At 34.9% G+C, this 13,424-nt stretch overlaps 1 protein-coding gene and 1 pseudogene across 1 annotated transcript; one reads left to right on the plus strand and one right to left on the minus strand.

Annotated features, from left to right (window-relative positions):
* Window positions 1-1,736: 1,736 nt before the first annotated feature.
* On the minus strand, window positions 1,737-4,248 carry LOC125575699 (annotated as a pseudogene).
* A 4,874-nt stretch (window positions 4,249-9,122) lies between these two features.
* LOC125592520 lies at window positions 9,123-13,368 on the plus strand. Its single transcript, XM_048767736.1, has 4 exons — window positions 9,123-10,556; window positions 10,739-12,160; window positions 12,222-13,094; window positions 13,198-13,368. The coding sequence occupies exons 1-4, from the start codon at window positions 9,123-9,125 to the stop codon at window positions 13,366-13,368; spliced, it is 3,900 nt and encodes a 1,299-aa protein (XP_048623693.1).
* The last annotated feature ends 56 nt before the right edge of the window (window positions 13,369-13,424 follow it).

A 13,424-nucleotide genomic window follows, 5' to 3' on the forward strand; every position in this document is an offset into this window, starting at 1 on the left:
GTATTTAACTATATCACCATGGTCATCACCATGGTTCGTTGCTGAAAGTGGGAAGGATCATGGATGCGTACTTGGCTGAGATTGCACGAGATCCATACCTGAGTCTACAGAAGTTCACAGCCATTATAGAGAGGTTACTTGATTACGCACATATGTAAGCCATTTTTTTGAAACACATGTAAGCCCTTTCAAATATAATACACATGTTAATTATTTCAATCCAAGTTTTATATGTTTTATTTCAAATGATGGTTTGAGTAGTATTTTGTTATGAGTGTTTGATCTGCATGGACCTTTGCAAATAAGCATTCGAGCAATAGATGGCTCCTAAACTTTCACATAGCTGATTTTGGCAAAAACGTGTTCATGTTATATGAATTTCATGATAAGGTCATGTTGCTTGGTCATAGTGATACTTAGAGGTATCGAGCTCTGTCTCAAGCTTTGGTTTTACAGTATCGAGCTTGATTACTCTCTCTAACGTTGTTCTTGAACGTTGTTCTTGAACGTTTCTTCTTCTTCTTTTCTGCCTCTGTGTTAGTAATGATTACTCTGTCTAACGTCCGATCTTATATAATTACTGAGTTCTTTGTAGTTCTTATATAATTTCTTACTGACTTCTTTATAGTTCTTATATAATTTCTACACACAATCACTATTTCCGATCGCATTGAAGACTTTTATAATTGGATACTACTGAATCGTAAGCAAAAAGTTAAACGAATCTAGAACACTTACATTACTACACTGTTGTCTGTGATTTCAATGGTTAGTAACACAAATCATATCTCGACTGAAGTACATGTGCCGATCACGGGAAGAACAATTGCCGATGGATCCGATTAGAACGACTGATGAGATTGAATTTTTGAACCGTCTTTACCAAAAAAATGATGGATTGAGTGATTCGGAAGGAGCAACTGAACAGGTTGAACACTGCAAAGTACGTTCGTTTATCGCGTGTGGACGAAACCCTCGACGGTTTCAATCGACATTATTTTTTGTTTTTTAACACCAATAGTTTTTTTTTTCTCTTCGGTACATCACTTCCATGTTATGAGCCATAATTTAGAAAACTTTTTTAAGAATCTGAGCCCAAAAAAAACTAAAACATGTTAGGCTTTATTTTTTTTGAAGCAGACCCTATTATACAATATACTAGGGTCGACCCGGGCTACGCCCGGGTTTTTGTTTAAATTTAAATTTAGCCCGGGTTTTTGTTTAAATTTAAATTTTGATTATATATTTAGTATGTTTATTTTAATATATATAAACTTTATAATCTATCATAACCATATAAGTAGCTATTGACAAATATAAACTAATTTTAAATTATTCAATCTTTTTGTCTTACGCTATTCAAAAAAATTTGTATCCAATTTTTTGTTATTGAAAATTATATATAAGGTGAAGAGCAGAATGATAAAAAATTAATTAAATTTTAGTTATGGTGTTTAATTGGTTAAATTGTTTTAATGTTTCAATTCACTTAAAACTATTTATAACATTTGTTTCCAATTAGTCTCTAAGTAATTTAATGGACTATCCCCTTAAATTTACAACCAATAGTTTATTTTTTTTTTAAATATTTAAATTTTTCAAAAATTTATGATTATATATATAACACCAACAAAATTTACTTAACCCGATTTGCTTAACTAATTGATTTAGTTAATGAATTAGTTAAATTTTGAACTGAAGCTTTCTCAATGAGAAAAAATGAGTAGAAGCATTTTATGTTTTTTATAAAACTGTAATGACCTGGTTTGCTTAACCAATTGGTTTAGTTAATGAATTAGTTAACATTTAAACCAGATTTTTTAACTGTGTTTGTATAAGTGTTCTTACATATCTAATTATTTATCTTTTGGTCAAAACATAGCTAATTATTTGATACCTTTTTCTATCAAAATAACATAGTGATTTGATAAAAAAAATAGTGATTAGTGCAAGGCTATTGTATGTTTTTTTTTCAAAATGTACTAACGTAAATGCATGATGCCTAGAATCGGTCTCGCGCGTATGGATGTAATGTATTTTTTTGTTTGAATTCTTTTCTTTTGTATGCAATTTTTATTTGCTTTTTGGATTTGTATTCGGATGTTTTGATTGTTACTATATATTTGCGAATGTTTCCAATTTGGTGTCTTTTTTTGAAGTTACATTGAAATACCAATATTACATATTTCTTGCATGAAGTTCATTCTTGCTTGTGTTTTTTTTTTTTGACTAAAGCTTGTGTTTTGTTGGTATTACATTTCCATAGTTTTTTTTCTGGTTCTTGGTATTTAATATTCGTTGTGTTAATAGTCTTGATCTTTTATGGGTATCGTAAATGTAAAGTGCATTCTAGCTTGTATTTTGTTGGTATTGCTTTTTTTTTATAGTATTTTCTGGTTCTTGGTCTTTAATATTTGTTTTGTTAATAGTTCTGATCTCTTATGGGTATTGTAAATTTTGTTTAGTTATATTTTTCATTTTGTTGGTTTAAAATTAGGGGATTAAATTATGATAATTGTCTAGCATATGCATGTATATGTCGTCCACTGCTCATTTTGTTTTAATAAAAAATAATGATCTAATATTAGAAAAAGTTCCCAAAATTATTATTTAGGATTCCTATTATTTTTAGGGAAAAAATATTCTTGCACGTTAGAGAAATATAGAGAAAGCACTTCATGTCTTCCATGTATTTTCATCTTAAGGTCGTGTATATATTATAGCTTACTTGGAGACATAATCAAAAGTAATCTGACAATATATGTCACAACTTTGCATTTCTCAGGACTCAGATGAAATGTAATGTAACAAAATTACATTGGCTGATGGTTCTTTCGAGAATAATTTGTTTCCTACATCTGCTCCAACCATTTTCCAGTTATTAGAATCATCTTTCACAGAAAGCTATCATGTAATATAGAAAAAAAAAAAAAAATTGAAAAAATTGACATTAACTGCAGCAAAATTAAATTGCATCAGTTTAGTGTTTGGTTGCGCACACAATTGAAGTAGACAGTTTAGTCATGTTTTATAACTTTACATTGACAGCATTTGTGCAGGATGCAATAAAAATAATGAATGCAAATACTAAAAGAATTCGAGCTTCTAAGACTTCCTATATTATTAACAGTATATTTCTTATATAGCAATAACAATATACTTGTGTAGAGTGACCTTTATATATAAATATTCCTTACATAATTGGCTAATTATAAATTTCATTTCCAAGCTATACTAAGTTGTATGTACACAAAAAAACTGTATGAGAACAAAAAAAAAGGCCTAAGCTGTTTCCTTAAAATACCAACCTGCATCACATGCCTTCGATTTTTACCATTTGATAAGGCTTCAAGCTTTTTGTTGTTCAAAAATAAAAGAGCATAAGATGGTTACCTAGTTAGTGCTTCAATCAACTGATGTACCTGAGTGCAAAGGATACAAAATTTTACCATGAGAATTGGTGAGGAAGGAAAATAGCGAGAGAAATGATCACCACAAAGCTCCACATCATCAAACCTCTTGTTAGTGTGAAAGTACCCAACATTACTCAAACCTTAGAGCCACGTAATGTTCCACTTTCTAAACACAGATAAATAGCAAAAAAAAATATGTTTTTTGCATCGAAAACATATGGATACACACTAAATCTCTCTCAAACACAGCTATAGAAAATGTTGCGCTTGTGGTTAAACCCAAAAAATCCAAGATCTAATTTTTCTATGTTAAAAAGACACACCATTTAGACTTTACTGACAATCAAACAACATACATAACATCAAGGAGACAATTTAATTCCGTAGACGAACTAAAACTCCACAATCTGTAATCCAATATCAAAGTTCAGTTTCAAAGCTGATTCAAATCATAAGATGAAGAAGAGAGTTTGACCATGATGAGCAAGATCTCGAGAGGAGGGAGGAGAGCAAGGTTAGAGTGAAAGGTGGTGAGACGGTTGAGACGTCCTCGAATCCGCTAACAGTGAACAGAGTACCCGCCTTGAGACGGTGGTGCCGGAAGGTGTCGAGACGGTTGACATTACGGTGGCTGGCATGAGTAGAATCACATGTGAAAAAAGCCTAATCAACAAACAGTTTCAAGATTTCTCATTCAAAAGAGTTTAAATCAATATCTGAATACAAAAGTTTGGATAAATATGAGTTAAAACGCCCATCTAGTTAAAAAAGAACCTGTTAAAGAGTTTTAAGAATGAAATACCTTATCATCGAAGAGGATTATGTCATCTCCCATCAACTCGTCACAGCGTTGCGCTTTTCAGTTTCTGAGCAGCCGCACCTTGACGACGGAAGATCAACAGCCGAATTTCAATTCAGCAAGTAAAACGGAGTTTAGTCATTATATAGAGAAAGAAATTTTAGAATGCAATTGGAATTGTGAGGATGATTCTCCTGAGATGAGGCCTTACCTTTTTATAATGGGAGATCCACCGCTAGGAAGAGGGATAAGAACCATTGAATGTGTAATCGTGGATCCAGTAAATCAAAATAGTTAAGACTTCATTAATGACGATGAATCAATGCATGTTTTAAAGCCTAAGAGGAGATGAATCGAAAACAAAAAGACGCCGACATAGACATAGAAACATAACGAAAGTAATTATCTCCATGACTGAAGACGGAAGAGTTTATGAAACTTGAACAACCTCTATGAGCGACTAACTTAATCACAGTCTCAGAGGAATCAGAGCGAAGATGTTCGAGGAAGACGACGCGTGAACACATCTTGCTTTTAGGTTTCAATTAAGGTTTTGGGCTGAATTAACTTGAATATATCAAGGGGCCAATATGACCTTTGAATAGAATCATGAAATAAAGAAAAATAGCCGAAGTCCAAAGTCTTTTAAGCAGTTTTGATTTTTTTTTTTTAAAGTGACACGTGTCAGCACCACAGAGTACAAATTTGTGACCTGAATGCTGAGGTGGCTTTACCAGGAGAGAGCAAACTATCTTTTATATATAAAGATGTTGTACCATCACAACATCTTTCCAAAAATGATTCGGCCAATTTATAACATAATATAAGAATAAATTCATCAGGCTCAATTTGTATACGTATTAATTTTATTGTTTATGTATACAATTAGATTACGTATTAATTTTATTGTTTATGTATACAATTAGATTTTCTGTATATGAAAAAAAAATTAAAGGACGAATCCATTTTATTTTTAATTAATTTTATGTTAGCTTATTAACTTTCGATTGTTATATTGACCAAAAAGTTGTTTCTAAATTAATTAATGGTATGTTTATATATTTATCAATCACTTTTTTATTTTTACATATACATATATGTGTTTATATATATGTAAGTGTAATTTAAGTGAATACCTATACAGTTAAATGTTCACCGTAAGTGAGTTTTTTAAATCTATAGGAATTTCGAAAAAATAGTATTTTAATGGTTCATTTTACTATTAACTAAATTGTAATGAAATGATTTTTTTTTAAATTCCTTTTTTCGGTAACAATTATCTCGAATTGATTTAATTTTGCATCTGTTTAGAAATTTGAATATGATACGAAAGCTTAACATCAGTATTATCTAAACTTCATATAACATGAATCCAAATAAATAGATATAGTCTTCCGGTTATGATCATAAAATCAAAAACTTCAACCATATTAACGTCGCCAATCTATATCTTCCTCACTAACATCCAAAACAATTAATTCAAAACTAACTAATATCCAAATTAATCAGATTCAATGTTTTTTTATCTCACAAATTACAAATTTAATCATTTCATTCCGCGTAAGGCGCTGATTATCATCTAGTAATTAATGTAACAAAAATTTTGTTCCTATACGGCTTCAAGCCTTCAACTACCAATTTATAAAAGTGGCCACGTGGATGAAAAAGACAAGGACGTGTTTTTGTCAAGTTCTTTGACAAAAAAATATTTCATTAATTAATTAAACAAAAATTTTGTTCTTATATGGCTTCAGCTACCAATTTAAAAGCGTGGCTATGCGGATTAAAAAAAGGTAACTAGATAACGCACTAACGTAAAAAGCTTATTTTATTAAGTATATGGAAATAAGGTGAAAAGAGACAAATGGCTAAACAAAAGACAAAAAGAGACACCTATATTTATCTATAAGGCTAAGTTCGGGTTTTAAGAAAATGCACATCGATTTTTCATTCTTTCCATATATATATATGATTTTTTCTCATTTTCTCACAAGTGGTGGTGAACTTTTACGACACGTATCATCCATGTATTTTTTTTATATTTTAAGTCATTTTTTTAGATTATTGCAATTTGACCAAACACTTTTTAATTGTGAATTATCAATCTTTTTCGCACTAAGTATTATCGTATGAAGCTTGATAATCTATTTTATTGTTCACTAAAAGTTAAGATGAATAAAGAAATAAATAAAATAATAAAATATATTTTACATATTTAATTTATTCACAGCTAAATATAACATAAATTTTTGTTATTTTATTATTTTAACATTTTCTATTATTTATTTTATAAATTATATATTTATTTAACTATTAAAAATATAAAATGACCAAACTAATAAGAAAAAATTAGAGTGCAATACATAATCTAAACATAAAACTTTCACAGTCAGAGAAAAAAATAAAATATCATAGTAACACTAACTCAATAAAGGTTTGAAGCTGAAAAAAAAATCAACAAAAAAGATTAACGTATCTCATCTTACCATAGAATGTCATGGTTAGAACAAGCAGATTTCAGAAAAATATAAAAAGATAAAATATGAGATAAAACAATTCCCAAAACACAAAGTATCGCGATCAAGCACAAAAAACCAAAAAAGCGGACCAGAGAAATAATAATCATCGGAAGAACAAAATCACCACGAAACAAAAAGACGCATGTCTAAAGCACCGGAAACACAACCATCACCTAGAAAACCATGGAGCCATCCTCGAGTTATGAAAAAAGCATAGAAGTCAGATCATCAAAATCTTGATCTTGAAAACCAAGACGAGTAGAGACTATTGACGGCAAACCAACGACGAAGAAAATAACATCAATGACAACTAAACTCTGACCCAATCCAACGAGATGTAGTTTCTAACCTTAGTCAAAACCTAAGGAAAAAAAAGACCAATATTGACCGAAATAACATACAACGCCGTAGAAAGAACCGCACAATATGGAACTAATATGTCTAATCTATAAAAATATCAGATAATCTCACATAAAAAGAAAGTGAATAAAAACAAGAGCACAGAGGTGAGTCTTTTTCCAGTGACGGTGAAAAGCACTGCACACCAGAGAAGTAAACGATATACATAGATGGTGATGGTTAAAGGTCAAAAGATGGGGGGGAGAGTGCAGTATTGTTCAAAAATGTGAAAAATTAAAATACAATTTTGACGCCTTTAATCTTAGGATCAACAAATGTCTAAAGACAAAGTTATTGAAATTCAATATGTTTTACCTCAAAAACTCAATTCACCGCTAACAAGTAATATTATACATACAACAACACATTATTAAAAAAACAAACAAATAATATATTAACTTATTACTTAGTATTACATAACATAATAAAACATCAAATAATGTTCTTCATAAATAAATACTGATCACATCATCAGAAAATCATATTTAAGAACAATAAAACAATATTCTGCGCGAAGCGCGGACAGCCCCTAGTACCTAATAAAATAAGTTTTTGCAATTACCCAAAAATCATTTCATTAATATAACAAAAAGAATTGTTCTTATATGGTTTCAACTACCAATTTAAAAACGTGGCTTTCAAAATATTTTTTTTAAACGTGGCTACGTGGATTAAAAAGACAAAGACGTATTTTTTGTCAAGTTCTTTGACAAAAAAAATCATTTCATTAATTAATACATGATAAAATAAAAATAATACAAGAAATTGATTTTAATGGATTGAAAATATATATTAAATAAAATTATAATAATATATTTCTAGTGTTTTTTGCTAACCTAGTATCCTGATCCCACCGAGGTGGTCCAGACTATAGACCAAAGTGAGCATAGACGCTACCAGGGCGTCACCATGTGGCTCAACGTGTAACGGTCTTCGGTCTCGGGTGCTGCAGTCCACATGTAAATTTCCGCAGTGACGAAGGCTCGAATCCAGGGACGGGCACTCCATCTGGAGCTCCTATATTTCTAGTTTACATTTTGATTAAAAGAGAATTATTGAAAATCTTTAAATAGGATTACATATCTTAGAATTAAATAATACATGAATTTTATCTTTTCACATGAGGTTAGTAATTTGTGAACGATTCAATTATTATGTTACTGTTAATTAAAGTTTTGTCCATGTTACGCTTGGTTTATGTTTTATTTTCTTAATTATATTATCTGCTATTTTTTATATATAAATAATTGTTTTAATTTTATGTTTTAAATGTTTTCAGAAATCTAAATTTTGATGTCAAGCAAATATTTTTAAAAATATATCATAGATGGTCAGAATTTTGGGTTGATAATTAACTAGTTAAAAAAATCGTTATAGCTACGCATTTCGTAGATATAGACTGATTTTGGTAGTTATATGGCCGATTTGCTACAAAAATTGGATTGTAACTATAGCATCGGCCAAAAAAAAAATAGTATCAAAATCGAAGTAAGGTGTTATGTTTTTGCAACCACGATTTCGTAGCTATTTTTGCTACGAAGATAAACATGGCTAAAACGTATCTGTTTAAAAAATTATTAAAAATAAATAAATTACAAAATATTCAATAATAATTTACGAAATAAAAGAATTATTATAAAAATATATTTTATGTATCAAATTGATTTACAAAATTTAAAACGATTTATCAAACTATTAAGAAATAAAATCGGTTTAGCATCAACATTTTTCAGAGGCATCCTTTTATGGGCGATTTTTCTCTCTAGAAATAATAGTGCTAGTGGAGTGTGGGTCCCGGTATTTGGCAAGAAAAACACGTTTGCTTTACTCTTTGTAACCACTTTGGTGTACTTTATTGTTCTTTTGTTGCGAAAAGTCAAGATAAGATATAGGGTTCTTCAGATCCGTTTTGGAAAAAGCTTTCAATTTCAGAGTTCTGGTGTTTGTTTCGCCTTTAAGTCATCTGGTTGGTTGGTTGCAAGTGACTATAAGATGTCTGTTGCTATGGATAGAGCTTTAATGGCTCTTTCTTTGGATGAAGAAGATGAGCCTTTTGAGATGCCGGATCTTCCGGGCTTCTGTTCGAACGAAAAGAATCTGCTAAGCATTGTGGGGAGAGTTCTTAACCCTGAATGTCAAAAAATGTCTTCTCTTATCTGGAGGATGCCTGGAAAATGGCAAAAGGAAGGTAAATGTCGTGGTGTGGCTCTCTCACAAGAGCGTTTTCAATTTTTCTTCGACTTTGAGCATGATTTGGTGGAGGTTCTGGAGAAAGGGGTCCATACCTTCAATGAATGGGTCATTGTGATCGAAAGGTGGGTTGAAGAACCCCCAGATGACTATCTGCAGTTCATTCCGCTTTGGGTGCGAATAAGCAAGTTACCAACGAGCTACTACACGGAGGAAGCCATTATGGCTCTGGGTGAACTTGTGGGTGAAGTTAAAGAGATAGTTTTTGTTCCCTCGAAACCTCAGACTCAACCGTTTATCAGGCTACAGGTCAGGTTCAATGTAGCTAAGCCTCTTAGAATGGCAAAGATGGTGACTACTAAAGGAGGCAAGTCGTGGTCAATTCACTTTGATTATGAAAGAATTCAGAAACGCTGTTTTACTTGTCAGAGATTAAATCATGAGCAAAAAATTTGTCCTCTCATGGTAAGGAAGAGACAAGATGAGGCTATGGCACGACGTCAAGTGGTTGCTAAAGAGCTGGAGAAGAAGAAGTCGGTTCTTAATGAAAATGATCCCCTCTATGGTGTGCTCAGGGAGGATCAGGTGGGGATTATTTCTCTTACTGGTAGGCCTAAATTTGCGAAGGAAGTGATGGATGAAATGAGGCAGTACTTGCTTTTGGCTTCAGAAGAAGACAAATTCATAAGGGAAGACAGAGTTAGAAAGTCTGTAGCTGAAGTGGAACAAGATCCTATGTTGCAGAGGATGGTCCTTAGACAGGAACCACCTCCTATCATCTCGTATGACGTGAACAAAGGGAAGGGGATCGTTTTCAACTATGAAGAGAACGTTAAGCGGCTCAGAAGTAGCGCTGGAGTCCCTGCATCTGAAAAACTGATGGCTTCGGCCATTGGTGCGGGAATGGCGATGAGGTTAGGACCGAAGCCAATGGCCCTTACCGAGAGTGAAGATGCTAATTTTGGCTTTAATGCTAGGGCACTTTCGTCTGGTTCAACGGTGTTTAGCACGGGTTTCTCGGAACCTTGTGCTCCTTCCGGGACCAAGAAGAAGGTTTACCAAAGAAGACGCCCTCCAAACTCTAAAAGGAAATTGAGAACTATTGGGGAGCCTTTCATTGAAGGAGCGGCTTCTACAAGCAAGGCGGCTGGTAAACTAATCGTAGGAGGAGTGAAGAGAAAGGTAGAGATTGAAGAAGGGGAACTTCTAATCTCGGTGAGGTCCAAATCCCTAAAGGTAGTCCCAAGTGAGGGACTGTCCAATCTTTAATGAGCATACTGAGTTGGAACTGTCGGGGCTTGGGGCGTACTCAAGATCTGACCGTTCAACGTCTTCGGGAGTTCAGGCGACTTTACTTTCCGGAGATAATGTTCTTAATGGAGACAAAAAATTGTAGAGATGTTTTGGTTGATTTGCAGGAGTGGTTGGGTTATGACAGAGTTTTCACGGTGAATCCTAGAGGTTTGAGTGGTGGCTTGGCTCTATTTTGGAAAAGCACCATCAAATTGGATATTAAGTATGCGGATAAGAATCTGATCGATATGCATGTTCAGTTTGGGGAATTTAGTTTTTTTTTCTCGTGTATATATGGTGAGCCTTCTCATGAAGGGAAAAGTATTGTTTGGGAGAGGCTGAGCAGGATTGAAGTTGGTAGGAAAGAGCAATGGTGTTTGGTTGGTGATTTCAATGAAATTCTGAATAATAATGAGAAATTGGGTGGGCATGTTAGAGCTGAAGAGTCTTTTCAGCCTTTCGGGGATATGCTCTCAGCGTGTGGCGTGGAGGAATTGGAGTCTTCTGGAGACAGGTTCACTTGGTCGGGGCAGAGATGGAAAAAATGGATCCAATGCTGTTTGGATAGAGCGTTTGGGAACAAGGAATGGCTGCGACTGTTTCCTGGATCCAATCAGAAATTCCTAGACAAGCGGGGTTCTGATCATAGGCCGGTCCTGTTGAATCTCCAGTCCTCTCAAGTAGCCTTCAAGGGTCAGTTCAGGTTCGATAAAAAGTTTCTCTTTCAACCCATGGTTAAAAAGAAAATCCTTGAGACTTGGAGTACAAGAAGTGCTGGTGCTGAGAACCGGAATGTGTCTAAAAGATTAAGAGACTGCAGAGGTGTTCTGAGTCGTTGGAAGAAATCGAGGGTATTTAATGCAAGAGACAGGATCCACTTACTTGAACACCGTCTGGAATGGTTTGAGTCTAGGAACTACCCTTGCTTCCATGCTATCAGGGTGATCAAGAAAGAATTGTACAAGGCCTATAGAGAGGAGGAAATTTTCTGGCAGCAGAGAAGTCGAGAACGGTGGCTACGTCATGGTGATAGGAATTCTAAATTCTTCCACGACTCAGTGAAATCTGATCGCTCAAGGAAACTCTTAAGCAAGATTAAGGATATCAATGGGATTGAGCAATGGTCGGAGGCAGCAAAAGCTCAAGTTGTTGTGGACTACTTCTCTGTTTTGTTCAAATCTTCGAACCCATCAAGTTTCCAGCTGATATTTCAAGACATGGTCCCTCGTGTCACGGCTGCTATGAATGAAAGATTGGTGGCTGATGTTACTCGTGAAGAAATCAGAGATGCCGTGTTTAGTATCAAAGCTTCTAGTGCGCCTGGACCTGATGGTATGACTGGGCTGTTCTTTCACCAATACTGGGACATTGTGGGTCTGCAAGTAACAGCAGAAGTTCAGAAGTTCTTCAACACTGGGGTAATGCCGGATGATTGGAACTTTACCCACATTTGTTTGCTGCCTAAAGTTCAGGATCCTGAGCTGATGAGTGACTTACGACCAATCAGCCTGTGCTCGGTCCTCTATAAGACTATCTCGAAGATAATGGTGCGCAGACTGCAACCTTTGCTGCCTGATATTATTTCGGTCAACCAGTCGGCTTTTGTAGAGATACTCATCAAACATTGGGATTGCTCATGAGGCGGTTCATGCTTTACGCTCTCATCGTGAGGTGGAAAAGGAGTTTATGGTGGTAAAAACGGATATGTCAAAGGCCTACGATAGGATTGAATGGAGTTATTTGAGGAGACTGCTAGAAGCTCTAGGATTTGATCAGAAGTGGGTTGGTCTTGTTTTGGCATGTGTGTCCTCGGTGTCTTTTGCGGTGTTGATTAATGATCAACCTTTTGGCCTCATAAAACCGCAACGAGGGATTCGCCAGGGTGACCCTCTATCTCCGTTCCTTTTTGTGTTGTGCACGGAAGGGTTAACTCATATGTTAAACAAGGCAGAAAAGGACCAGCAGCTTTGTGGTGTAAAGTTTTCAGAGCATGGTCCATCTATCCATCATCTCCTATTTGCCGACGACAGCCTCTTCATGTGCAAGGCGTCGGAGTCGCAAGCGAGGGTCCTTCATGTTGTCTTGCGGACCTATGGAAAAGCCACGGGTCAAGCCATTAATGTACAGAAGTCGGCGATATCTTTTGGTAGATTGGTGAGGCAGGAGGAAATAGATTCTATATCTCAGGTGCTGGGAATATTTAACGAAGGAGGCTCCTCCAAATACCTCGGGCTCCCGGAGTGTTTCAGTGGCTCTAAGGTTGACCTTTTCGGCTATTTACGAGAACGAGTCACTGCTCGGCTCAATGCTTGGTACCTACGGAAGCTCTCTCAAGGTGGCAAGGAGATTATACTCAAAGTCGCAGCTTCTGCCTTGCCGGTCTTTGCCATGTCAGTTTATAAAATCCCAAAGACAGTTTGTGGTAAAATTGTATCAGTTATGGCTGATTTCTGGTGGGGGTCTGACTTACATAAGAGAAAGGTGCACTGGATAGCATGAGACAAACTGTGTTTGCCAAAAGATATCGGAGGTATGGGCTTCAGAGATTTTGAGGCTTTTAACACAAGCGCTTCTTGCTAAACAGGCGTGGAAAGTGCTATCTGCACCTCAATGCCTTCTTGCTCGGTTCCTGAAAAGTAGATACTTCCCTGAGGTTGATTTTTTAGAGGCGAAACTTGGAAACCGTCCATCTTATGGTGGAGGAGCTTGCTGTTTGGGAGAGAGTTGCTACGGAAGGGGATTCAGAAGAGAGTAGGGGATGGGAATTCAATCAATGTGTTGTGTGATAAGTGGTTTGAAGATGAGGCGAGA

This window comes from Brassica napus, chromosome C9 (assembly GCF_020379485.1).
Source record: "Brassica napus cultivar Da-Ae chromosome C9, Da-Ae, whole genome shotgun sequence".
In the NCBI taxonomy this organism is placed as follows: domain Eukaryota; kingdom Viridiplantae; phylum Streptophyta; class Magnoliopsida; order Brassicales; family Brassicaceae; genus Brassica; species Brassica napus.